At 59.0% G+C, this 26,655-nt stretch overlaps 1 protein-coding gene across 1 annotated transcript in view; it reads right to left on the minus strand.

The window, feature by feature from the left end:
• The window catches only part of NCOR2 (nuclear receptor corepressor 2), a 170,433-nt gene that overhangs the window by 86,808 nt on the left and 56,970 nt on the right, over positions 1-26,655 (minus strand). The window contains exons 4-10 of the mRNA XM_012730934.1: positions 26,052-26,179; positions 24,515-24,692; positions 18,918-19,097; positions 15,133-15,246; positions 7,709-7,765; positions 2,252-2,304; positions 1,580-1,657 (exon numbers count right to left, since the gene is read on the minus strand). Of these exons, the coding sequence (XP_012586388.1) occupies positions 1,580-1,657; positions 2,252-2,304; positions 7,709-7,765; positions 15,133-15,246; positions 18,918-19,097; positions 24,515-24,692; positions 26,052-26,179 (788 nt within the window). The remainder of the gene's footprint in view (positions 1-1,579; positions 1,658-2,251; positions 2,305-7,708; positions 7,766-15,132; positions 15,247-18,917; positions 19,098-24,514; positions 24,693-26,051; positions 26,180-26,655) is intronic.

Below are 26,655 nucleotides of genomic sequence, written 5' to 3' on the forward strand. Positions count from 1 at the left end.
ACATGGTGATGGGAAACCCGCGGGGATTACAATTGAGATGGAAAAAAATAATGTACAAAATAATGTAAAAATAAACTGTTATAAAATAAAAAAATAAATTAAAAAAAAAAACTGCCCCCTGGTCAGGTAAGAATCCTTCAACTACTCATCTCTGCTTCCAGCAGAACAAGTCTGCCTGTGACTGAGAGTCAGGACGCCTCCCCTGAGCGTCCTCCTGCTCAGTGTGCCCAGAAGGCCAGGGCCGCTCTGTGAGGTCAGGGCGCGGCCACCACGAGAGCCCCCAAGACTCGAATGAGCGATGACTGCAGGTGAACACGGTGCGGGCACTTTTCTCACTTTTCGGTTTGGATCCTACTATTTTTACCACCTGGAATCAACTACCTTATTCAGCTTAAAAATCAATTATTTTTGGTGATAACACCAATAATCATACTGCTATCAAAAACTGATCCATCAAAAGGAAAAATACTACCAGGCATGTAGAGTGTTTAGGTGACTGTGGCTGCAGCACTTTCTATTTCCTTGCTTATTAGGCACCCTCATTTTCTGTCTCCACCATTAGACAAAACCTATGAGGGTGTGGGTCCTTGTTTTGTTCAGACTAGAATCCCCAGGAAGAGGGCTTAGGAATTCCTCTTAGGAATCCCCTAAGAAAAGGGCTTGACACACTGAAGGTGCTTGATAAATGGTGTGCAGGGTGAGTAAATGAGTGAGAGCATGAATGAATGTGTGAGTGAATCCATGAACGAGTGAATTAATGAGTGAATGTATGAATGACTGAAAGCATGAATGAATGGGTGAGTGAATGCTCCTAGTACCCCTCTCAGACCAGAATACCCCCCACCCACACAACCTCTGAGGCCCCCTGACCCACTCGCCTTCCACTGGAGACTCTCCCCAGCAGCAGCCCCCAGGAAGCTGCGGAAAGGACAGCTCGTTGAATCAGGCCCTCTTGATTTGCTACCTGGGTGGTGAACTTGCCACCAGGCCAGGCAGCACAGGCCAAGCTGCACTGGATGTGGAATCACAGCACTCGCCAGCCCCCTCAGGATACTTCATGGTCCCAGGTGATGCACCCTCGCAGGCGCTTTTGAGCCCAACTGGGCCAGGAGCCTCACTGTCAGCAGGAGGTTTCTCCTTCCATCACTGGACTACAGGAGTGGGGCCCAGCTGATCACTAGAGCCCAGGCAGATCCAGAAATTATGCTGTAAGAGGCCTCCTTGTCAACTAATCCAGCACCGGCGACGCTTCAAAACCATCAGGCTTGCATGCTTCCAGGGATGGGGAGCTGCCTGAATACCCACAACACCCCTAGGGGCGCTCAGACCATCAGAACAGGCTGGTCTGCCCAGTGGACCAGCAAAGCACCGAGGTCACATCTGAACACCTGTGCGTTCACTTGCACAATGACAGACCTTGGATAGTTCAAAGGCCGTGATTCCGCGATGTTCTTCAATGATCAAGGGCTGCAACCCCCTCTAACATTTTGGGTTCTTGCATAACAACATGAGGTGATATCTCCTCCTCGAACAAAGAGATCATACTTCTATTAATGCATCCCAAGAAAAAGGCAGTCACCTTCCAGTAGTCACACCTCTGATGCTTTGCTCCCACTTGGAGGCAGAAGGCTCCAACCTCAGCACAGCCCTGGTGCCCCTGCAATACCAGTTCGGACACCATAAAAATATGTTCTTCACTTAAGGGATATTTTTTCACTCCTAGCATTCATTTGGATAAAATTCCCATGACTGGATACATCACACTGGCACTCGGGGAACTCCAGCTCTGAACTAGTGCTCCCAGCAGCTCCACTGGGGGCTGTGCCACAGACAGACCCCTCTATTCAGACCCCAGGACACTTCTACACTTGCTGCATCAGAGCAAAGCAAAGGGCCCCTGCTGGCCCCAGAGCAGTGACCACCTCCCTCCCCACTTCCTGAGCCCCTCTTTTCCACCAGGCACAGCTTCCTCCCTCAAACAAGATGCAGACTCCCCTCAACCCCATCACGGCCAGCTCCCCAGCCCTCCTCACCCCTAGGTCTGTTCCCCTACCCTTCCCAGAGCAGCTTGGATGCCACCCTAGGCCTGACCTGGGCCAGAACTCCTGCCTGACTGTCCCCTTTCTGCCCCCACTCCCAGCGCCTGGGGCTGGAAGACCCAGTGGGAACCGTGATGGGGACCAGGACCCCCCCACATCCCCGCCCAGATCCCTGAGGCCCGAGCATCAGGCCCCCACTCCCATGCACTCACATTTTGATGTTCTCATGATACTGCCTGGTGTCAGAAGGCTGGTTGTACAGCGGCTGTGGAGAGAGGGAGGCATGTCAGGTAGGGCTTCACTGTGGGCAGCAGGAGCCACCAGGCTGGTCAGGGCCCTGCAGCAGCGCCCAGAGGCCAAGCTCCAGCGCTGGGCCATCTGGGTCGCAGGTGCCCCGGGCCCTGGACTGCTGGGGTGAGAGTAGCCACCGCAGACAGGAAGCAGATCATGGGGACCAGCCTGCGGCCCAGCCAGGAATGGGCTGTCGCCCTCCAGCACAGCTTCATCATCCCCCCAAGGTCGCAGTGGCTGCTTTGCAGGGCACCTGGCAGTGCCAGCCCGAGTGCTCTGGGAGCTGAGATCAGCAATGGCCATGAGCTGGGAGAATTGCTGACCTTCTGTGTCTAAACCACCCCTGCTGACCGGCAGAGACCAGAAGCCAAATGGTGGCGGGAAGGGGGGAGGAGGTGGGGTTCTGGGAATGGCAGCACAAGAGAGGCGCAGGGGTCTGTGACCCCAGACCCTCCTAAAGATGCTGAGTCCCCCAGGAGACGGCACCTTCACCATCCCAGACAGCAGTAGGGTGGCCAGAAGCCCGTGCTGGGCGCAGGATGGAAGACAAAGACTCGCCCCCACACAAGCACCAGCAGCAGTGCAAAGAGGGTGAACTGCCCTCCAGCAACTGGACAGGCTCCGAAGTGTGCCTGCACCTCAGTGGCCTGTCCCCTCCTCCCAGGGCAGCGCAGGCCTGGGCGCAAGGACGCAGCCAGACTTGTTTCCTGGTCCAGCCAGCCCCTCACTTGTCTGACTGAGTCTCTGGGACAGCTGGTGTGCCTGGGCCCCAGGCCCACGCTGGAAGCAGCTGCAGTAAAGCTCCCCTGAGTCCGGGCTCCCAGCGCTCCGGGCAGATGGAACGCCCAGAGGGTTCTGTGCCACCAGGTGGTGCCCACGTGGACGGCACCCCCTGCCCAGGCCTCCCCGCAGCCACCTGCACCCGCGGCCGACGGGCCGGCTGCAGACCTAATGCAAGCGGCGGTGGGGTGTGCACACCTGCTCCCCGGTCCCCTCCTGTGCGCCTGCCCATCTAGAGGGCAGGCCCGGCTGCGGTGAAAGGCCAGTGGGGCCCGACCATGACGGCGGCAAGCTGAGCCCAGATCCACAGAAATGTTTGACGTGTTCAGCTCCCGGAAATGAGCAACGCTGACTTCGTGGGCAGCTGCCGCCCTGTTACACAGCAGTGCTAACTGACACCATCGTCCCTCACAGCAGGAGAGCCAGGTCCCCGCAAGGTGAGCACACCTGCCCACAGCTGGCAGGAGATGAGACAGAGCTAGAATCCTGTCCCTATACTCCAGCTCGCAGGTAGACTTTAATGTGTGGTCAGGCACCCCCCCCCAACCCCCCATGCCTCCCTTATGCCCCTCCCCTCCCCCCTCCCTTGCAGCAGGAGCGCCCAGGCAGCCATGGTGATGGCGGTGGGAGAACCAAGGCCAGTGCGGTGGGAGGGCCGCGCAGGCTAGCAGGATGGAGACCGGAATCCTGAAGCTCAAGCCCAGGGCCAGGGGAGGAGGGTCTCAGGCTCCCTCTGCAACTTCTCCCTGGGCGTAGAGATGTCTCCTAACACCCACAAACATCTTGATATTCCCAGCCAGTGGGGCCGGCCATAAGCAGCAGGGTCACAGGCCCAAGCTGCCCTGTCCCAGGATAGGCCGACTGACCCCTGTGCCTCTGCTCCCTGTGTGGTTGGGACCCAAGGGTGACTCAGGATAGTGTCAACCCTCTCCCGGTGTTCCCTTCTAACCATTCCCCTGGGGCTCAAGCAATTCCAGAGGGTGAGCCCAGCTACTTTCCTGGGGATGGGAAGTGACCCACAGGTGGCACAGGCCCTCTCTGCCCACACCAGGAGAGCCTGAAACGTGGGGGAGCCCCAGCTCCGTGTCTGACTGGGAGGGGAGGAAGTCAACACACGGCCCTTAGTCACAGGAATGTCCAGCAGGCAAGGCCCAAGGCCGGGAGCACCCTGCTGAGCAGCAGCGGCACAGGGAGGGGCCCCTGGACGCCGCACTCACAGAGGACCCTGGAGTTCCCTGTGTGCCAATAAAACAGGCCATGGAGTGGCCTCCAGGCCCAGTTCCCAGAACAGACACCCTGGCCTAAGGATGGTGCCCACCTTGCGGGCCAAGGCCTCAGCCCAGCGCCCGCCTCCTTGCAGTGCTCCCAAGCAGCGGGAACGTGCCAGGCGTGGGGACTGGTTTGCCTAATTCGGGGTGTAAAAATGGCAAGTAGCCAGGTGTCCACAAGCTCAGGAGGCCGCTGGGGCTTCAGGCAGAGAGGCTTCTGTGTCTGCAGGATGGGGCGGCCCTGAAAGGGGACACGGGTTTCTGGGCAGGCAGAGGGCTCCCAGCCAGCACTTGAGCCCCAGATGCGCAGCCAGGTGAGACAGGCGTGGAGCGACCTGCCTGCCCAGGAGGCCTCTTCAGGTCTGTAAGGGAGAGCCCAGAAGCACGACGATGCTGTAGGGTCTGCTGCCCCCTAAGCAGGCACACAGGGAGCGCTCCAAGGTAAACTGAGGCCCGGGAAGCAAAGGGAGCAGCCTGGCAGCTGTGGGCCCAGCTCAGCTCCCCAGCCCATTTCTCACCCAAAGTAGGGTGCAAACCCTCACCAGGCAGACAGCACCGCAGGGGATGCACTAGACAGAGGCAGCGTGGCAGCACGGGGACAGGGAAGGAAGGGGAGCCCCTGAAGGCCTAACGTGGGGCTGCCGAGGAGAACACGCTGCCCCAGGTGGCCCGAGCTGGCAGCAAATGAAGTGTCAGCCACGGCCTCAGCCTTGGTGACACCATTCTTAAAATAACACCTCCGAACAGGAAGGAAGCCAACGACTCGAGCAGCAGGGACAGGAGCGGGGCTGCGGCTGCCCACAGGCCTGGCCCTCCTCCCGCCCCCACGCCCGCCCACGCCCTCCCACCAGCCTCCGCCAGCCCAGACGGGTGTCCAGGGCCAGCCGTGCCGAGGACACTCTCGCTGCTCCGCTTTCTTCCTTCCAGTGCCCAGGCCTCCCCCCAGAGAAGTCAACAGGGCAGCCCTCCCACCCCTCGTGGCTGCAGAGGGGAGAGACTCCAGGGGACACAGGTCCCCAGGGAGGCAGGGGGACGGGGCGTCCTCCTGCCCGGAGCTCTCACAGGTGTTCCTGGAAGGCCCCTCTGGCCTTATAGTGACCAAAAGAGAGGGCAGGAGTGGGTGGTCGCACTCTGCGGGCTCAGCACCCCCCTCAGCTTTAGGCAAGGCAGGACCCTCTGAGTTTCACCAGGAACATGAGGCCCAACACTGGTGCCCCTGTCGCTGTGAGTCCCCCCGAATGTCACCCCAGTGCCTGGTTCTCAGCCTCCTGTGCCACCAGCCCAAGGAAGCCGGCACCTGGTGGACTGCCAGCAGGGGACAACCACTCCCCCCGCCACGAACCAGGAAAAAAAATCACTTGACTCTCAGGTTTCCGAGTTTATGAGCCTGGCAGACCCCCGCCCGCTGCCCCGCGACACTGCCCTGGCCTGTAGCCTCAGAGGCTGGACTCAGAATCACCCAGAATGCAGCCCCAGGGACGGAGTCAGGAAGGGGAAGGAAATGGTCAGGCATGGCCTCCCATTCTGCCACCCCCGTTTGGAGAGAAGGGGAAACTGAGGCAGCTGCCACTTACTGCTGGGAGTGTCGCATGGAGAAGCGACTTGGGGGCGCTGCCTGGCCGTCCTCGGGAGCCGACGCCAAGCAACCCAGGTAACAGCATCCGCTCAGGGGGCCACCAGGGTACTTTATTTAAAAAGGCAAAATCACCTGGCGTCCCTCGAGGTGTGAGAGGCCGCCCGGAGTCCTGCCCTGCATGGGCAAGCCTGAGCCTGAATGAGAGTGGCCAGAGCCAGGACAAGGGCGGAGCACTTCACAGGACACGACCAAACAGCAGCCCATAGACACAGGACACAGACGGGGGCTGGGGGCGCGCGGGGGTGAGGCGGGAGGAGATAAGGGGGTGATAGTTAAGGGTACAGAGAGCTTTGTCAGGGAAAAATGCTATAAAATTGATTGTGGCCCATCTGTGAACACACAGCACCATTGAATCGTGTGCCTTAAATGGCTGGATTGTATGGTGTGAATTACATCTCAATAAAGCTGCTGAAATGAGGGAGAAAAAAAAAAAAAAAAAAGGCGGCTGCTGCAGATTTCTCAGAAAAACGCCCAATAGGATAGCAAGACGCCAGGCTGGAAGCCCCATCCCCAACCTGGGAGGTCCAGAGAGGAGAGCCAGGCAAGGTTCCCGGGAGCTGGCCCCTGCCCTGGGCACCCACATGGTGCACAGCCACAGAGAGGACCTGGGGCCTGGGCAGGTGGACCCTAGGCTGGGGGCAGCTGTCACTGCTGAAAACTCAGCAACCCGCAGAAAAGCCCTCACAAAGGCCAGGCCATGCGCTCAAGGAAGCGGGTGTCGCATCAGAGAACCCTCACGGAGAACCGGGGTAGGGGCTGGAGCCTCCCCTTTGACCAGAGGAGAGCGCCGGCCCTGGGTGGCCCCTCTCCCAAGGCCACGCAGCACTCCTGGGACAGCGAGCTTCAGAAGGGGCTGCGAGCCCATCCCAACCCCCAGGGTGTAGCCCAGCAGCTCAGCCCTGCAGTTCAGCCCCGCCCCCTCTCCGCAGATCCGGTGGGCAGTGGCCTCTCACGCTGGCCCCCAGGACGCAGCGGAACACCCACTGGTCCCCAAAGGCAACTGGAGGGGAGACTCTGGCCAGTTCTCCTGGAACCGAAGCTTCACTCTCGCCCCACCCCCAGGCCAGGGCTCCAAACCCCCAGCGAGGGTCTCCTGCTGGCGTCTGTGTCCCATCTCCGGTGACACAGGTGATGAGCAAGCCCGAGCGAGGAGGTCCCTCCCGTCCGCGACCACCCCGGCGACGGCAGAGCCGTAAGCACACCACTGGCACAGGCACTTACGACATCAGGCACTGCTCAGCGTTTTGCAACAAGGAGCACGGTTGATCTTCACCGCCGCCCAGAGGCACAGGCGCGATGCCCACCGCAAGCTATGCCCACCGCGAGCGGCAGAAGCACAGCCGGGTCGCCTGCCCAGGCCCCACAGGCCCCCAGGCCCGATCCAGGCAGAGCCGTGGCCGCCTGGCCCGCAGGACGGGCTTCCGGGGAAGTTAGGCCGAGCGGGCTGGCCTCCAATCTGCCCATCTTCTTGCAGCCTGGCCGGCTGGGCACCAAAAAGTAGCAGAGGTGCCAGCGCTGCCCCCGCCCCCACTCTCAGCCCACCCACTGCTAGTATCTGCCAGTCCTCTTATCAGGGAGTGGATTTCCTGCCGCCCTGGCAGCACTCGACACTGAGGACTTCCTCTGAGGCCTTCCTCCACATCCACCTGAGCCCGGCCCACCTCCCCACCACCCCCACGCGGGCCCTAGCTCACCAGCTCCACTTGAGGCCCCAGACCTTCCAGAATCCGATGTGCAGCTTCGGCCTTCTTCTGCAGGGTAACAAGAAGAGGAGGAATTAACACACACACACACACACACACACACACAGAGGACAGATTATAAATAGAGGCCTCCCGGAACAGCGGGCAGCTGCCCAACCCTGCAAGCCAATCGACAGTGGGGGGGTGGGGGGGGTTGGGTCCCCCACGAGTCCTCCCCAGGCTTGAAACAGACATAGAGAAGAGGCCTCCGTCCGCCCGCAGCGTCCCTGGCAAGCCCGCCAAGTTTCGATTCTAACAAGCGCACCGTGTTCTCGGTGGCTCCCTGCCACCCACGCCCCCAGGCCCCGCTTCCCAGAGCCCGCTCCCTGCCAGCCGGGCCGGCACTGCCAGGCCTGAGAGGCCGTCCTTCCCTTGGAGGCTGGCAGGGTGTCCACGGTGACCTCAGAGCCAGTGCTGCCAGCTGGGGGCGGAGGGGGGGCGTGCAGGAGGAGGTCCAGAGAGAGGCTCCGAGATTCCCTTTCTAGGATTCCTGTGTTTCACAATCATGTGACTATTTCTGAGCACGCACCCCCCCCCAACCCGCCTCCGCCCCACTTTCAGCCCAAGACTTATTAGGAACACAGGGACATGTGGCAGAGAGAGCGCAGTGGCCGCCAAGTCAGCAGGCTGGACCCTGGGACCCTGAAGACACATGTCATGCTTTGGCAGGCCCACCCAGCCCCTGGCCTGGGACCCCGGGACCTCAGAGAGACAGCCAGGCAGGTGGCTGTGTCGAATTCAGACGGAATGGGATCAAAGTGGGGTGTCCACTGGGAGCCAGGGCAAGTGAGGGTCTTGACTTGGCAGAACTCAGGGAGCCCAGTCTGTCTGAGGTGGTCTCGGAAGACAGGCCAGGCTGGTCATCACCATCCGAGCAAAACCATCCCCCAGGCACCCCCAAATCCAGATCCTCTAAAAGGGAGTGGCCCAGAGTCCTGGGCAACATGGCTGACCATAGCACTTAAGTCCAAGTTCCTGACATCAGGGAGAAGGGGCGCCCAGTGTGTGCCAACCCTTCTCCCCTGGTAACAGAGTAGGGATGCAGGTGGGCTCCAGCCCCCAGCACGAGCTTGGCCTAGAGTCCTGGACGCCAGAACAGAGCCATGCTCTGGCCCCTCTGCCAAGCCAGAACCCCAAGACAGCAGCTTCAGAGTGTGACTGGGGGCCAGACAACTGTGGGGGACAATCAGTGTGGCCACTTTACTGAGCGCCCACTAGAGCCAGTAGAGAGCGCACGCCCGAGTCCCGAAACCACACACGAGCACGGTGTGGGCAATGCAAGGCCTGGCCCCATCGGGCTGATCAAACGGAGCCCCAGGAGGATGACAGGAGGAGGAAGGATACCACCACCTGTGGGCCTCTGGGCTCTGACAGAGAGGAAGACAAGGGGTGGGTCCCATCTGGAACCTCCCCACGCTTGGGATTGGCATGGGGCAGGGGCTGCCCGACGGTCGCCACAAAGCCCCCTCACCCCAACCACACCTGGAAGCAGGTGAGCGTCAGCCCTACAGTACTGCCGATGGAGCCAGGTCAAGTGAGGACTGGGTAGAAGGTGGAAGGACAGGAGGGTCCTCCGGCTTCCTGAGCACCCCATCTGTACTAAACACAGGGTCAAGACACAGACTAAGTAAGACCTGGTCACTGCCTGACATGAACCCAGTCCAGGGTTCAGGCTGGTCAAGGTCAGGGTGGCAGGTGGGCATGCTCAGGTAGACAAGGACCACGTGATGTGTAGGGGCGGTATAAAGTGGAACACAAGTTGCCCTAAGAAGGTAACAGAAGGGCTACCTAACTTTGATTTTGAGGGGCACATAGGGGTTTGCACACATTCACGACCATGTAGGGGTCGGCAGCAGCTGCCCATCTAGATAAAGGTTGACGCAGAACAGAAGAGTGGCAGTCACTGGAAACCTCCGCCTTCCACGGCTGGGCCTGGGGCCACAATGGGGGCTCCAGAAGCTGCAGCCACATTCAACCACATCCTCACTATCTCAGGAACACCGGGGTCCCCTACAGGCCCTCGAGAAGAGAGCAGGGAGGAGCCCCGGCAAGGGGGTGCACCCAGAGCAGCCAGCATGCCTTCACAGACCTACCTGGTGGGGGAACCCCTCAGCTCCTGTGCTGGCCGGTCACCCCAGGTTCAACTCCTAAGCCCTGAGCAACTGGGAGATTTTTAAGACACAAGTCAACCTCCAAAAGGCCCAGGGTTTACCCAGGAGAAGGTGTGAGAATCACAGAGGTGCGGCAAGAAGGCAGAGGGTGGGGACCAAGATCACAGCTTCGTGGCCGGCAGGGTCCAAATCCACTTACGAACATGGGAAGCCCTTCACCTCCCTGAGCCGCCTCCTCCTTTTCTAGAAGGGGGGTGGGAGGTCACAGCAGTACCTCACACACGCTCTTATGAGGACTCTATGGACCGCCACCCCTCACAGTCCTCACTCGGGATCTAGCACACAGCAGGTGCAGGAAGCTACCGTCACTGTCATCACTCACAATGACAGCGGCCCCCACGCCAGGCCCGGTGCTGGGTCGGGGTTCCTACGAGAAGCTTACACGGAAAGTTCTCGTGTCAGCCCCACTCACACAGGAGGAAGCCCACTCAGGGCTTAGGAGCTGAACCTGGGGTGTGGGTGGGGGTGACCGGCCAGCACAGAAGCCAAGGGGTTCCCCCACCAGGCCTGTGAAGGCATGTCACAGGTGTGACAGCCCCTGTCACACCAAGCAGGCAATTCGAGACCGGGGAAGGCCAGGACACGCAGGCCCTGAACCAGGGCACCGCATCAACCCGTGTTCCCTGACAGCTCCTCCACCTCGCGCCATCACCCTTTACCCCACATCCGTCTCACGCTCCAAATTCTCAGCTCCAGCTGCAGGGGCTGAGAGCAGGGGATCCCATCTAGGGAGGTAAAGAGGCTCCAGCTATTAGGCCCCTCCCTCACACAGCCAGGTCTTTCCTGACACATATCAGGGGGCCCTCATCTGGGGGTGGCCTCTCCACAGACCCCGGGCAAGCCATCCCACTTGTCTGGAAGGGAGGTCACTCACCCAGAGCATCAAGCTCCCAGCAGTTGCGCAGGAGCAAAGGGGGTCGCCCAGGAGTCCTATTCAATAGATGGCAGCTCCCACCCCTGCAAGGGACCCCAGGAACTACATGGCCAGAACACCACGGGGCAGCGCCAGGCGAGGTGGACCCCGGTCCCCTGCACGGGGGTCAGGGGGTGGACACATCCTGTGACTCGCAGGATAAGGTCTATAGAGGCACACGTATGTGTACACACACATGACTGCAAGCGCGCAGACACACACGTGTGAGGACATATAAACACGGGTGCACGCACAGGCACGCACGCACCCCGTGGAGTAGGTAAAACACACACAAAGAATTGCACGCTGTGCAGGCACACCACGGGCCCTCCCGCCGAGCACGCAGATGGAGTGCCCATACACACTGACCGCACACACGCACGGGCGGACACATGCACGAACCATCATGCGGCCACATGTGCCATGCCGGACACGTATATACACGTGTGCACGCTGCTATAAGTCATGTGCCTGTGTGGTGCGCAAAGACACGTGTGTAGTGGCAAACAGGAAGCCCGGCCATCGCAGCGGCACGCGTGTGCCCACGCCCAGCTCATGTGTTCTACCCAACGTCCCTCCTCCCACAACCTCAGCCTGAAGCCCAGCACAGAGCCCCCCGCCGCTGCTATGCTGTGCCTCTGCTCAGCCTCTGCCCGCAGAGAAGGGGCAGTTCCACTGGGAAGCTGGCACCCCCACACCTCCCTCCTGACCACACCCAGCCACAGCACTGCCCTCAGCTGCACACAGAGCCTAAGGCCTCCAGGGCTCGGGGCAACAGCAGAATGGCATCCCCAGCAAACTCATCAGTCCATGAGGAACACGGGTGTGGAGGGGCCCCCAGGCCGCTGGAGCTGTTAGGATGGCCAGACACAAGTATGCCTGGAAAGTCCGGGTCACGCCACTGACAAGCCTGAGGGTGCCTGGACCCCAACATGCTCTACAAATGCTTCACCGCCGTGGCATTACTGATGGTGCCATTAGCCGCTGCCCCGCTCAGGTGGGCAAGACCTCAGTTAGGCCTCAGTCTTGTTCTCGGAGTTCCTCGTGGCTCAGCAATCGGAGGCCTCCTCCATAAATGCAGCCTCCTCTCCACTGGGACTCCCCCAATAGCATTGGTTTCTGCACACCTGATTCAAGTCCCCCTCCAGGGAGTGAGACTCAAGTCCCCTCTCCAGGGAGTTTGCCTGGGGACGCCCCGCCCACCCCATCCCATCCCTAGAGTCAGCGCCACCCACTGTCCCCACGTGAGCGTCCTTCACTGGCACTGAGTGTTTGACTCAAACTCCTGGTGTGAGCTCCCCCCAGCCCCTCACGCTCCCTTTGAGGACCACACGCCAACCTGAGCCTCTGCTCCGAGCCCCTCGCTCCTGGCTGACCGGTCACACACTGCTTCCAAGAAGCCTTCAGAGTCAGCTCCGGGGGGAGTTGCAGCCGCAGTGTCCTGGCCAGCCAGCCCGCCCTGGGCAGCTCCAGGGACACGGCCTTGTGCAGCCTGCTCTCATGTATGTTGGCCCTCACTGATGCACCCCAAATAAATAATGAACCTCGGTCCAACACACAAGAAAGCCGGGCAGCCCAGCCCAGTGGGGAAGCTGCATTTTCCAGCCAGTGTGGCATTTAGAGATAGACCCAAGAGTCAACTCGCAAAAGGACCAGCAGAGAAGGATTAAAATTTAATCCTATTGATCTCCCAAGGGGTGGTAAATCCCAGCGGCACTTGGCAAAGACAGCTGAAGGGCCCGTGCCCACCTGGTCTCTCGTCCAAGGCTCAGCCAAGACAGAAGGCCCCTCACTAACCCTCAGTGGGCCTGAGGCCAGTCCATTCACCCCACAGTAGAGGACTCTTCCAAGAGGGCTCCTCCCCCCCACACACACACACACCCACCCGGGCTTCCTTCTATGCATTACGCAAACATCCACAGGCACCTGTCCTGCGCCAGGTAGCCACTGTTCTAGGTGCTGGGGGTGTAGCAGAGATAAAAGAGACAAAGACACCTGCCCTCAAGTAGTTTCCATTCGCAACAAACAAAAGATGAATTGCGAACAGGTTAAGAGGGAAAAAAAAGGCAGTGGCAGGAGCCAGCGTTGCAGGGCTTCAGAACCAATGTCAAGACAGCCTCGCTGACAAGGGGACTTTGAACCAAAGCTGGAGCAGCGAAAGCACGAGACAAATGGGAAAAGGAGCATGAGGCAGAGGGCCAGCCAGTGCAAAGGCCCTGCACCAAGCCAGAGGCCAGGGGTGGGCAGAGAGAGGAGGCAAATGCAAGAAGTGGGTGAGGCAATAAGAGAAGTCTCGGACCCAGAGTGTGCCACGTGCAGTGACCTGGTGTGATTGGGTGTGTGGGCTGGGGCCAAGTTCAGCAGCTACACAGCTGCTGAATAAAGGAAGGGAGAGGAGGAGCGTGAAAGCCAGCCGGGGCCGTTGCTGAGACTCCTGGGAAGAACTTCCTATCTGCACTCGGAGTAGGGAGGAAGTGGGCCCAGAGCTGCTGGCAGTCACTTTTCCATGGACCCCTGCCTGAAAACAACATTGGTGAAAAGAAAACAGATGGAGAAACAAAGTACTCAAAGCAGCGTCCTTTAAAAAGCACCTGGATCCACCCCTACCTGAAGCCAGCCACTATTAACTTGCATTCCAAGATTCAGCGAGCCCCTCCTTCACGTCACCCAGTCTGAGTTGAGTTTTTGCTCTTGGATCCAGGAGTCTTGACGCAAAATTCAACCCTGGCTCTGAGTGTAAACCTCAAAGCTCACTTGCTGTACCACCTCAGGTAGGTCACCTTCCCTCTCTGAGACTCCATTTCTCAATGAATAAAATACGGACCATAATAGTACTTGTTTCACACAGGTGTGGAGGGAAATAAATGAAAACTGTGCAAAATGTAAACAATTCCAAGAAGAAAAGAACAATAGTGACTGAGACTGTGACACAGAGCACAGAGCAACTAGCCCACACTCAGCGCCAGGCACTCTTCTAAGGCACAGCAGTAAAACTCACTTAATCCCCACACCGCGTGTAGAGATGCTAAAATTATCACCACGCACAGGTGAGAAACATGACTCACAAAGAGGTTTAAGTAAACTACCCAAGGTCACAGAGCAAGATAGGAAGAAATGGAGTATGAACCCATGACCTCTGGCTAAATCATGCTTCACTCTCCTATCATTATGTCTGTTGTTCATATTACCGGGTGGGTAGCGGGGTCGGGTGGTGGTTCGGACCGTGGCCGCGTGACCAGCTTTGCTGGCTCAGCACACAGTTCCCAGGTCCTGCAGGGTCAGTCTCACCTTACACCTACTGCTGCTTCCAGAGGTAGAGACAGCCACGCCTGCAGTCTGTAGTTCCCTGTCTGGAGCTACAGTCACTGACACCCCAACTACATGCTCCCAGGCTGAAGGGCAGCCATCCGGCCGGCCCAAGGACAAGAGCTGCCCCCTGGACTCCACACACCCTCTACCCCCATACACTGCAAGCACTGATCCAGCCACAGGGGGAGATCCCCTAGCAGAGACAGCTGGGAAGGGGGGCCCAGGGCCCAGGTCAGGCGGGGGTGGGGTGGGGTCAAAGGCAGGGAGGTGCACACACATCAGTGTAGACCTCAGATTCTTCATCTGTAAAATAAAGGAGGGACTTGATACCCCCAGGCTCTGGATGTGTGTAGAGGCAACTCTAAGTCACGGAAGGCAGTCTGACCGGGGTGACCAGTAGTTCACCACCCCATTAGAGACCAGATTCCACTTTGGGGGTACCTTGGGTCTTTGGAGGTCAGGTCTGGACAGATTCTGCTCTGAGTACCCGGAGCTATTCCCAGACACTCAACAGCTGTCCTGCACACACCCCCAGTGCTCTAGCGTCAGACCCTGGGGTGTGAGGCCCCCACAGGCTCAAATTTCAGCTCCACTGCTGCCCGCATTGTGACTTGGGACAAGTCACTACACTTCTCTGGTCTTCAGTATCTCCTTGTGAAAAACGCGAACAACCACCATACCCACAACCCCAGGACTGCTCTTGCAGACTCAGCTGCTATCAGCATCATCCCTGTCTGTTCCTGGAACACTAATGGAGTCACCTGGACTTCCATGCCACAGGCACATGGCAGGTGTCCCCACACACGTGCCTAAAAGGACCCCACCCCTCACAACCGGCACCCCCACCAACGCTGTAGTCTACGGGGTGCCCCACAAGGGCCGCAGCCATACCAAGATACGGCTCCCGACACCCCCTCCCCCTCCCTCTCACCAGCCGGGCCTGTGGTCATGGGGCGCAGGGTGGGGCGGGCGCACGGGCATACCCGGTTCTCGTCATAGATGATCTGCACCAGGCTGCGATGCTTTGACTCGATGGGCGGCGGGGACACGGGCTTCTCGGGCTCAGGCGGCTTGGCTGCCTCCTCCTCCAGCTGTTGCTGTGGGAAGGGAGGACAGTGCGGTGGTGAATGCACTGGCAGGCGGAAGGGGTATCTAGGAGGCAGCACCCCACGGCCTGGGGACGGCCCCCACGCAGCGGGGCTGGTGACCATACACAGGAAATCAGGCTGCTAACCATTTCCTCTGAGTCACCCCGGGGACTCCGAGCCCGCCGGAGAGGCCCCAGCCCCGAGGGGAAGAACCCACCCCACACCCTACAGCCAGCCTTCTCAGGTTCAAATCCTGTCGCGCTATCAGTGAGGAAAGCATACACCAGCAGCTGGGCCCCACTGTGCCTCATTTTCTTGATCTGCAAAACGGGCCCATCACTGTGTTCTCCAGCCAATGCAAAAATAGCTCAGTCAGGGGCCAGCGAGAGCTGCTGTCATCATGCACCATCAACAGCTCAAGTGCCGTGGCCAGCACAGAGGCCTATGGGGTGGAACTGTCCAGAATGGAGCCCTGCTCCCACCACTTGCTGGCTATGCAACCTTAGGAAGCTTCTAAACTTCTCTGAGCTGGGCTATCCTCTTCTGGAAGGCAGGGGTAATTCAAGTCTTTATTCTAGAGCTGGTGTGGGGATTCAGAGTGCTGATGCCCACACAGATGCCTCAGCAAGCAGCTCATCACCATCGTCATCATCAATGCCATGTCCTCGCCGTCGTCATCTGCCCCTTGGTCTTCGCTCTGGACCCTCTTTCCTCAAACACTATGAAGGCCATCCCTTCCTGCCACTGTCTGCTTCACAGCAAAACAGGAAAGCGAAGACCAGAGAGCTCAAGCCCTTGGCTCGAGGTCACACAGGAGCCTTGCAACCTAACAGGGCCATGAGGCTCAAACACTGTCCTCTGCTCATAGTGTTCACACACCTGCCAATGACCATGGAGCGAACCCCAACAGGCAGCCAAGAGGAGGGCAAAGCGAGAGAGCCAAACACTCCCAAGTGCAGGCTTGGGCTGGCACAAGGTCTGGCACCTGAGCTGAGCTGCCCTCACCCCGCAGCGCCCCCTGCTGGTGGTATCCGGGAGGGCAGCCAGCATCTGGCAAACAGTCAAGATCCCTGGCAGAAGTGCTAAACAAAGAAAGCCCAAGAAATGGAAGCAGCATAGCCAGAGAGGGTGGGTGGGCGGCACCCGGTCGGTGCAGGTGTCGGTGCAGGTGGCCCTCGGGGAGGCATTCCAGAGCCTGAGTAAGAATGCCTGCCGCTCACCAGCTCTGGAGCAAGTCACTCAACCTCTCCGAATTCAGAAAGCCTCTCAGGGGCTGTTTGTGGGATCAGGAAAGGATACACAAAAAGAGCGCTCTCACCAGGCAGCTGGGTAACTCGGTAGGATGCAGAGAAGCGACTTCATACGACAGCCAGGAGCTGGGGAGGCTGTGAAGAAATCAGGCCCCCTGCATGGCTGTGTGGAAAGCAGCCAGGCGGCTCTCAGAAGTCAGACTGCGTGACCGAGGGCCAGGCCGCTGCTCAAGCAGTCACAGCAGCAAAGGCTGGAGGCGCCCGACGTGAGCACCCATGGGTGATGGGACAGGGTGGTCTGTTCGGATGGCGGGCTATCGTTCAGCATAAAGCGGTATAGAGCAGTTCAGCATAAAGCGGTATAGAGCACAGCCGTGTCCCGCACCTTCATCCTCAGGAGCCCAGCCTGTAGTGGTTGAGCACCTCAGCTGGACAGTGCAGACTGCAGCGCCACATGCCTCCTTGGGAGAGATGTCCCTGAGTGGCAGGACCCAACCAGGACCCTCCAACATGCCGCATGGGGCAGCTGGGCAGCCCAACATGGGAGCCACAGAGTGCAAGATGCCAGTTATAGAAACATCCAGAAAGGGGTGAAGGAGGGCTGGCTGGTGGCTATCAGGCCAGGTGACTGTTGGTGGGTGTGGAGTCTCCTTTTAGGGGGATGAAGAAACAACTTGGAGCTTCGCAGAAGGCTTACTGCGTAACACTGCTGATGTGCTCAATGCCGCCAGCCACCCACCTAAACACGAGTGGTGGTACCATGTGCATTTCAATTCACAAAAAATGTCCAGATAGAACTTTTTAAAAATTCTAATCACGGAGGACCACTCTGTGCCACTTCACTCCCACAGCCACCGTGAGATGGGTCACCCCGAGCTTCAGGCCGCCCAAGCCCAGCCCGGACAATGGCTGGTACTCTGACGGCCCAGCCCTCACTTGGATGCCAGAGCCTGCTAGGGGACACCCACCTACTGTCCGCAGGTCCAGGGCAGCTGGTCAATCCTCCTGACCTGCCCGGCTGGGGGGCCAAGCCCAAGCCCCAGCTCTCCACGTGAGTGGGGGCCCAGTGCCCGCTGGAAATCAGTGCCCACACTACCGCAAACATCCTCCAGAACCCAGCTCCCACAGCCCAGACTGGCTGCCGGGAAGCCTGCACCCAGCCTCACGTTCTGCTTAGCGCAGCTACTGGGGAGTTTTAAAGCCTGACCCTGGGGACCCCACACTTCCTTATCCAGAGAAGACCAGGTATGACCCTGTTCCCCAGATGCAATGAATACCACCAGGGTAGAGACATCAACCGCATTCCATAGGCGCCCCCTGTGTGTGGCACCGCCAGGGGTACAGTGGTAGGAGGCAGGACCCCGCTGTGCCCCAGTGACGGGGCAGGGTGAGCATCAAGGCAGACGCTGGTGCCATCAACAGGCAGTGAACAGGACATAGCTTGCTGGGGAGTGGGGGGCCTGCTGTTGACTCAGCCGCATGCTGCTTCTGTCGTGACTGCTGGGTTTTGACATTCTCACCACATCACAAAAGCAGCCAGGACAAGGTGTAAACAAATGAACGGGGCTGTGAGCAAAAAATTGACATTTACAAAAATGGGCTGCACTTGGCTGGATTTGCAGGCCCCTGGGATAGGTGATAGGAAAAGGGCTCCGGGGGGGTGGGGGGGTTTGGAGGGGGCATCTAAGCAGAGGCCTACATGAGACAAGGAGGGAACCAGGCAAAAAGCTGGAGAAAGGCAAGGTATCGATTAAGGTTAAAGTAAAATTATAACACAGAATCATCAATCTCTATACTAACTTTTCCTTTGGCTGTGACCTTTCCAATGAGAATTCCTTTGGGAGGGTGTGACCTGTTCCCGCCTCACTCTAGGGAGACGCTGTCGTGTCTGTACCCACTTTACAGATGAGGAAAGCCAGGGTTAGTCATGGGAGCTCGCTGAGAGTCCAGGCCGGGGCCCCAGGTCTGTCTACACATCCACTACAACCTAGGAGAGGAAAGTGGGTGCAGAGAAGCCCCTGCTCACGCCCCATGGCCAAGAGGTGATGGAAACCAGGGCCAAACCTAGACAGCCCAGAGGAAACTCCAAACCCTCACCACCACTCTGGGACCATCCAGTGACGAAGCCACACATACATTTAACTTGACTCAAATTAAACAGATTAAAAATTTCTGCTCCACCAGGCACGTTTCCCATCTCAACAGTCACAACCATAGTGGCTACCATGCTGGACAGTACAGATCTAGAACGTTCCATCACTACAGACAGTTCTATTGGATAGCACCATGTAAAACAACCCTCTTGTCCAATAAACATGGAGAGCATAAAAACGAGCCAGAAAGTGGGCACTGCCCAACACAGTCCACCACGACTGTTACTGCTGTGTCAGCCACGAACGGAGGACCAGAGCTGCCAGCCCCCGCCTGTACCTGTTTTTTCTTCAGCTTGGAGATCTGCTGCTCCACCATGGTGATCTCACGGTCCACACGGTCCATGTTCTGGATCAGCTCCTCCTTGGACAGCCGTGGAGGCACCAGCTCCAGCTCGGGGTCGGCATGTGGGGGGCTGGGAGGAGACACGGGTTCCAGCTTGCCTGTGAGGCTGCGGTCCTGTAACAGAAAACGCAGGCCCGGGGTCAGCCCAGCGGCCCTTCCAACCAGCACCACAAAGTGGCTTTGGTTTGCAGCTGGCGGCTTCTCCTGCTCTGCAGCGGCCAGGCCCACCTCCCAGCCTTTGCCCTCACTGTTCTTCCTGTCCTGGGTGCCTTTCCCGGCCTGTTGTCCACTCTCCCGAGAGCAGAGTCTTCTGTCCACCCCCAGGAAAGTTTTCCCAACATCCCCCTTCGTCAGAAACCTTCCTTCTGCCCTTTCCCCATAACACGCCTCTCTCTTACTCCGCTCGCCTCGCCCGTGTCCCGGCCCCCCCCCAGCCCCTCCCCGCCCCGAGCCCTGCCTCCGCAGATGGCTGGAGAAGCATTGTTCACAAGGCCCAGTTCAAACCAGCACGTGCAGAATGTCACCTGCCATGCAAACCCAGTTCGGTGGCAAATACACCAGACACACAGAGAAGCGGGAAGAGGCCGAGAGCTGCAGGAGCCAGTGGGCGTGAGGGGGCTTCTCCACCTTCTGCTTTTAATTTACCCTGTTTCCCCTCACTGAGGGTTACTGCTTAAACTTGCCTTCAAACATGTTAAACAAGGGAGGCCTCCGCGGGCCTCATCCACCAACTGAACACCCACAGGGTGGCGGAGGCACGGGGGGGGGAGCACCCCGGGCCTGGCCTCCAGACACCCACCCTGCCATGTTGCACCCCAGCAACATGGACGTCGGGCAGATCACGCATGCCCATCTGCGCCCAGGCTCGGGAAGCTGGAATGAGTTCGTGTGTACAGTGCTCACTCCGAGTCTGGCCCACAATCCTCTATCCACAAGCATGGGCTGGCACAGTCCTGCCCCAAGCAGCTCAGTCATACCCTAGCCCACAGCACACCGCCGGCCTCCTGGCCTCAGGGCCAAGCCAGCAGCTGCTGAAGAGGAGGGAGGCCCTGGGAGGGGCTCCAAGGGCTGCCCCACCCCCACAGCAGCTGCACTCAGAGGACAGAGGACACATTATTCGCGGGACAACTGCAGCCCTGGGCTGCCAAGCTCCCCTCTGGGGCCAGCACAGCAGAGGCAGTGCCATCTTCTGTCACATGCACGGACCCCACCAAGGCCCACAGGACCCCATCTCATTTCCCTCGACACATGGGGAAAGCTGGAGCTGGGACCCTGGGTCGTCCATACCCCCAAGTCCCCAGGGAACACAGAAAAAGCCTCAGGTCCCTGGGGCACCCCAGAGTGACCACGTTAGGCCAGCCACCACAGGGCTCACTGCTTAGCCCATGAGTCCTCAGCACACTCCACGCACCGCCCCCCTCTGTCTTCCTGCTAGAGAGCTGCTACCCCACCCCAGTTATCCAGAGGGGCCTGAGGGCCTGGCCCTGCTCAGAGCTGGGGCCTGGCACACAGAAGGGCCAGGTGCAAAGACACTTCAGCTCTGTGGGCCAGACCATCTCTGTCCCAAGTAGCCACAGGTCAACACAGCCACCGACAGGTCAACACAGCCACCGACAGGCCACAAAAAAGTGGGCATGGCTGCATGCCAATGAAACTTTAGTTGTAAACACAGGCTGAGGGCCAGGTTTGGAGCGTCATGAGTCTAATGACCATCTGCTCCCAGCAATTCACAAGCACCTGGGAAGTGGGAATACTGTCTTTCCCAATGAGGAAACTGAGGTCCAGTCAGACTTAAGGACATGGCCAAAGACCCTGGTGGGCATGAGGAAGAAGGTTCCTGGAGACGGCAGAGCTGGTGCCCAGCCTGCAGGGCTCCCACAGCATAGGGCGGTGCCGCATGGCTGGGCAGAACAGCAAGAGCAAGGTCCATTCTGGGGTTCAGGGCCCCCTAAAAACTAGGAGGAAACACTGTGTGCACATTCCCTAGAGGAACACTCCAGGGTGTGAATGTATGTGGGGGGTGGGGAGGTGGAAAGGGACCTCACTGGCCCCAAAAGGAGGGTCAAGACAGTGGACCAGAAGCAGTTCATGTAAGCAACTCAGGCGCACTGGCAGCTGTGAGCCTCAGCACAAGCCCCTCTGCTCAGGTGCCCACCCCACCTCTGTGCCAGCTGAAACTGGACCACCCAGTACCACTTCCCTGTCCCTGAGACCTGCCCCTCCCTCCCCCCAGCCTCCCTCACATCTCAGGTCCACCAGAGACAGGAAAGGGGTCTGGGAGCCTAGTCCTACCACCTTCTGCAGAACCCCCACCAACCCCCTAAGGCTGGGAGGGAGAAAAGCAGGAGCAGCAGCCAAAGGTAAAAAGGAAGGCCTGAGGGTGATCCTACCCCACGCCCGAAACCATGCCTCTAACCAAGGAATAATCCACAATAGCAACATTAGGAAATAAAAAATAATCCTCAGATGAAAACTGCCTCAGCGAAAAGGAGGTTCCCACCCCCAAGGTGGGCAGGGATGCATGTGCTGAGATGGACTGGCCAGAGGCCCCCAGAGCCATGGGGGAAATCGCCAGCCTCTTCCGTCGACTTTTTCTGGGTAAAAGCCACCTGTGTCCACCAGTGGTTCAGGCTTTTTAAGCTTGGGGCATAGCTTTTGTCCCAGTGAAGGGTAAAATGAGGCCAATCTGAAGAGCAGGCCAGCACGTGGCCAGGAACATGTTGGTGGCCACCACCCCCTGCCCGTACACACGTACACACACACACACACACACACACACACACACGGAAGAGCAAGACCCCTAAAGGCCACCAGCTACGCAAGTCCACTCACCTGGCGCGCCCAGGACAGCAAACCCTGAGGTACCGGATACATGGGCAGGGGTTGCTGAGCTAAGGCCACGTGCATTGCTTTTGGGTGATGAGACTGTTCTAGAACTAGAAGCAGTCGCACCACCACTGAAGCCATGAAAAGCCACTGAACTGAATGTTTTAACATGGTTAATTCCATGTTACATGAATTTCACCTCCACTTAAAAAAGATGCCTATAGGGTCAAAAATAATAAAAAGTACTACTGGGCTAAAAAAAAAAAAAAGGTGGGGGTGGGGGGAGAGGAGGACAAAGAAAGATGGCAAAAGGATGAGGAAAAGAGGAAGAAACTGAAGAACCACACTAAAGGCAATGACAGGAATGAGACCAAGGGGGCCTGGCCACTGGGTTTCTGCTGGGCTCTCCTGGGGCTGCTGGCCCTGACTTTAACCGAAAGTCACAGGCGGGAAACCTCAAAGTAACACCCCAAGCCTCCGGTTTCCCCAATTTTTGCAGTCCTTGGTGTAATTCAAGGCAGTCAAGCCTCAGGCTTAAGAGAACCCCAGCTGGACCCCCCAGCTCAGCAGGCACAGGGCCAGTCTCGGGGCCTGCCGCCTGCCTGTCACAGCGGCAGGTCCCAGGAAGGTGCAGCCCCACAGAAAGGCAGCTGGGGGAAAGAAGTGGGGGGCGGAGGCAGGGGGAGGGAGAGTTCCTGTCCTTCCAGCCTTGAACTTAGGAGACCTGGCACACTCATCGCCTTGTCAAGAACACATGGAAGATGCAGAGCCCAAGCAGGGTGGGGACGGGCATCTAGGAACCGTCAGCCAGCGCAAGCTACGCCGAAGCCAGCCAAGCTGGACTTCAGCTCCAGGAGCCGCAGCAGTGAAGTGATCTGGGGTGTCTGTGTCTTTCAGCCAACAAAGCCACAACACACAAAGGGACTTTCAGAAATGGTGCCGCTGGTGACAGTTCTAAAGTCCCCTAAACAAAGTTAGGTGAGCACCAAGGGAAGACTCAGCAGGGAAGCATTAGTAGAACACTTTACATGAAAAAGGCACTCAGCTTGGTGGGGAGGGAGGGGTTACAAAAGAAAAACAAGATGTGGAATTCCTGAGTCCATTTCAACTTCCAGCTGACTCTCCAGCCTCTCCTACCCCAGAACCCTCATCCTCTCCCACCCCGGAACCCACATCCTCTCCCACCCCAGAACCCTCATCCCAGGAAGAACTCGGCTCCACTTCCCACATGTTACCAAAGCCTGGAGCGGTTATGGTAATGGGCCCAGCCAGGCCCAAGAGTGGCTCAGCACACCCCATAAGTCGGTACCAGGGGACACAAAGAGATGGAGACACAGAGAGGCACAGACAGAGGCGGCCCACAGGGCACACAGGGAGGGGCCCGCGGCCACAGCAGGTGGGCAGGGGCTGGCTCAGGGCCAGGCTGCTGGGACTTGGTCCCACTCCCTCAGCTCCAGGTACCCACTGGCCTGGGGGACCCGCTACAGAGGAGGCTGCCGGTGGGGCCATCGGGCTGGAAGGCACACGGAATGGCAGTCTCGGTCAGCACGGGCTCAGGGGTCCTTGTCATGGGTCCTGTGAGTGCCCCTTTCATGCCAGCCCCCCAAGTGAGGCCCTGCCTCCGCCTGACATCCCACCATTCAGTCCTTTCTGGCACCTGGCAGAGCAAACATCCCAGCTGGCCCCAGCAGGCAGCTCCCCGCTGGCCTGGCTCCAAGCCTCGCCCCCACCGTGCTGCACCAGGATGGGCACTGGTCTCTCCGACAGCCGTGCGTCCCACGGGCAAAGGTGCCTGTTCAGCGCTGGAGGGAGCTGGTCACCTGAACTCAGGCCCTGTCCCCCAGGCGGTGACAGTGAAATACAGGGTTAGAGGCGGCCAGGAACACAGGGACAGCACATGCAGGGTCAGCTGGCAGCAAAGCCTCGGCGGCACCCGGCTCCTCTGTGTAAGAGGAGGCCCCAAGCTCGCCGCCCAGACCGTCCAGGTGCACTGAGAGCAGGAAAATCTCCCCAGCCGCAAACCAGAGGCACCAAATCTGTGTACATTCTCCCCACAATCTCTGCTCCACTGTGCCTTTTAAAGTGAGAAATGAAAGACCCCTCTAGGCACTGGAGGGCCTGTGGGCCAGCCGCAGTTCCCGGCACCCCCATGGCCAAGACCACAAGGGCCAATCTCAGGAGCTGCAGAGTGCAAGTGACCAAGGACTCCTTCGGGTGGGGAAGGCAGGGAGGGGTGTACAGATGGAGGGCGGGGCCAAAGCCCACACCTGGCAGACGGAAGGCAGGTGCAAAGGGAGGAGAGGATGCAGTGGGAAGGGAGAGCGGGTAATGGGCGGACAGGTGCGGGGCTAGGAGGATGTGCGGCCAGGCTGGGCGGGTGCACAGGCAGGAAGTGGCCAGTGCAGCAATGGACGGAGGAAGGGGGCAGGAACGGCGGTGCGCAGAGGGTGGGTGGGCAGCAAGGTGGGTACGGGAGGGAGATAAAGGAATGGTGCGCACAACGGGGGCAGAAGGAAAGGCAGATGGGAAGGGAAAGGAGCAGGGCTGTGCCAGGAGCAGGGGCCCACCCCGAGGTAGACATGGAGTGACGACAGTCAGGCCCCTCCTGCCCACCTCCCGCTTTGCCCAGGCACCCCCACTCCAGCCTTCCTTGTAGCCTGTCCCACACAGCTGACCAAGCCCACTCCAGCTGGGACTGGTCTTACCTTGGACAGGTCCTCCGAGCCCCCAGGCTGACCCGCAGCAAGCAGGGGTGCAGGCCGCAGCAGGGGGTCGGGCAACAGCTCTAGGCGGGGGCGCTTGCTCTCGATGAACTCCACCTCTGACTTGCCCAGCTCGGGCAGGTAGGTGTGGGACTCGGGTCGCAGGTGAAGCTCCTGGGACCTGAGGAGCAAGGGAGGGTAAGGTGTCACAGGAGACATCAGCCAGGGAGCACCGCCCTGTGGCCACGCCCGCCCGGCCCTAGAGAGACAGGCCTGGGAAGCCCTGTGCTCACAGGCACACAGAGAGGAGTTCCCTCCCAGTCCCGTCCCTGGGGTGAGCACCCCGACCTTGCTGCACGTGCACCCCACCCCCACCACTGCACTAGGCCCAGGGCAGTGACAGCAGCCCCACCTGGAGCCGGCAAAAAATGCAGTGCAAACAGCATCCTCAGTGGTGTGGGGGTCACAGAGCACCCAGGTCTACACACGCTACTGCCTGTACAACCCCCACTCAGGCCAGACATCACCAGTCGATCACAGCGCCCTGCTGCTGCTGACCTGGCCCTGCTGCCTTCACCTCAGCCTTTGCCTCGGCCCAGCCATCCCAGGCAGGAACGGGACCTGTGCACCTCACCCCTGATGGACACACCTGGACCCTGCCCCCCTTGCAGAGGAGGACACGCCTGGGAGGACACGTGCTGCCTGGGTACTCCCGGAGCCAAGCTCCAGCCTCCGCCCGAGTCGGCGCTGTACCACAGTCCACGCTTGCTCACTGGGACATTTTCTAACATTTTCAAAGTTTATGTTTTTTCCAATATTCATTTGGCCTTTGAACAACAGGCGGGATGAGGCGCCAACCTCTGCACCATGGAAAATCCTTAAACAACTTAGCCCCACCTCCACATCTACAGGTTCCACGCAGTCGGATCCAACCAGCCAACATCTGCTGCTGGATGAATCTCTGGAAGTGGAATTGCCCGTGGATAGAGAAAAGTCTGTGTTTAAACGAACCTACAGGCCATTAAATATTGCTCAAGAGCCTGCTGAAGCTGGAGTGCCTCTCACCTGCCTCTCGCCGCAGGCCTGCCTGAGCTGCCCCTGGCTCTCCACTGCATTACTGCCACAGGGCCTTTGCACCTGCTGAATGGCTGGCTGGAGCACTCACTCTCCTCCCATCTCCTCCTTCAGTCTCAGTGCTGAGGGCTAATGAGCAGAAGGCTCCACCCGGCAGGGCCACACTGTGCATCCACAGCCTGGAGTGGCTGACACATCCTAGCGAGCAGGACTCTGTTTTCTCAGGCGTCATGACCCAGGACAGGCTCTCCCCTCCCTGTGGCACTGGTTCATTTCTCTCCTACCCAACTGAAAGAAAGGAAGCTGGCCCAGACAGCTGGGGCTTTCTGCTAACATAAGGGCAGATACAGTCTGACTCCCCTTATTTGTCACCAACCCAGGCAGCATCTAGTCCTCCAGGGGCCTCAACTTTCCCATCTGAGCAATGGCCCTGCAGTCACGGCTCTGTGTGCAAGCCTTTCCTCACCTCTCGTTCCCAGGCTGAAATTCAGACAGCAGGGAAGGCCTCCTCCTCTGGGGCTGGATGATGGAGCCAGGCGACAGGTGTGAGGTGTAGTCCCGGGGATGATGCTGGTACTCAAGCAGCCCGACATCCTGCAGCCAGAGGTGGAAAATCAGGTAAGTCCAGCAAATGCCACATTGACAGGTATTCCCTAGCAGGTGCTCCCTGCCCCCAGAGGGTCCACCTAACTAGCCCTCAAGGTCCAGTCCGGCCAGAGAGCATTCCAGGGGCCTATTACCAATGAAGGTGCACACGCTGCTAAGTGAATGCCTATGTGGGCACTTGGCTGGGCCCCGAGAACAGGCCCACCTAGGTGCAACATTCTGCAACATTGCCCATCTCCCTGGGAGGTAACACATGGCCTGTGCAAAGCCACAGGCTGGGAAAGACTCAGGACCCTCTCTCTGCCCGCAAACCCATGCCAGGCTCACTGGAGTAAAGGAGGGGATCCTGTGCCCCTTTCCTGTCCTCCAACATCCAAATCAGGAAGGAGGGAGAAGAGGGGGCCCCTGTGCAGCGGGGTTTTGGCCAGGACACAGCTGACACCAACTAGATGATGGACACAGTC

The sequence above is a fragment of the Condylura cristata genome, unplaced genomic scaffold (genome assembly GCF_000260355.1).
Source record: "Condylura cristata isolate star-nosed mole 26May11 unplaced genomic scaffold, ConCri1.0 scaffold00029, whole genome shotgun sequence".
Classification (NCBI taxonomy): domain Eukaryota; kingdom Metazoa; phylum Chordata; class Mammalia; order Eulipotyphla; family Talpidae; genus Condylura; species Condylura cristata.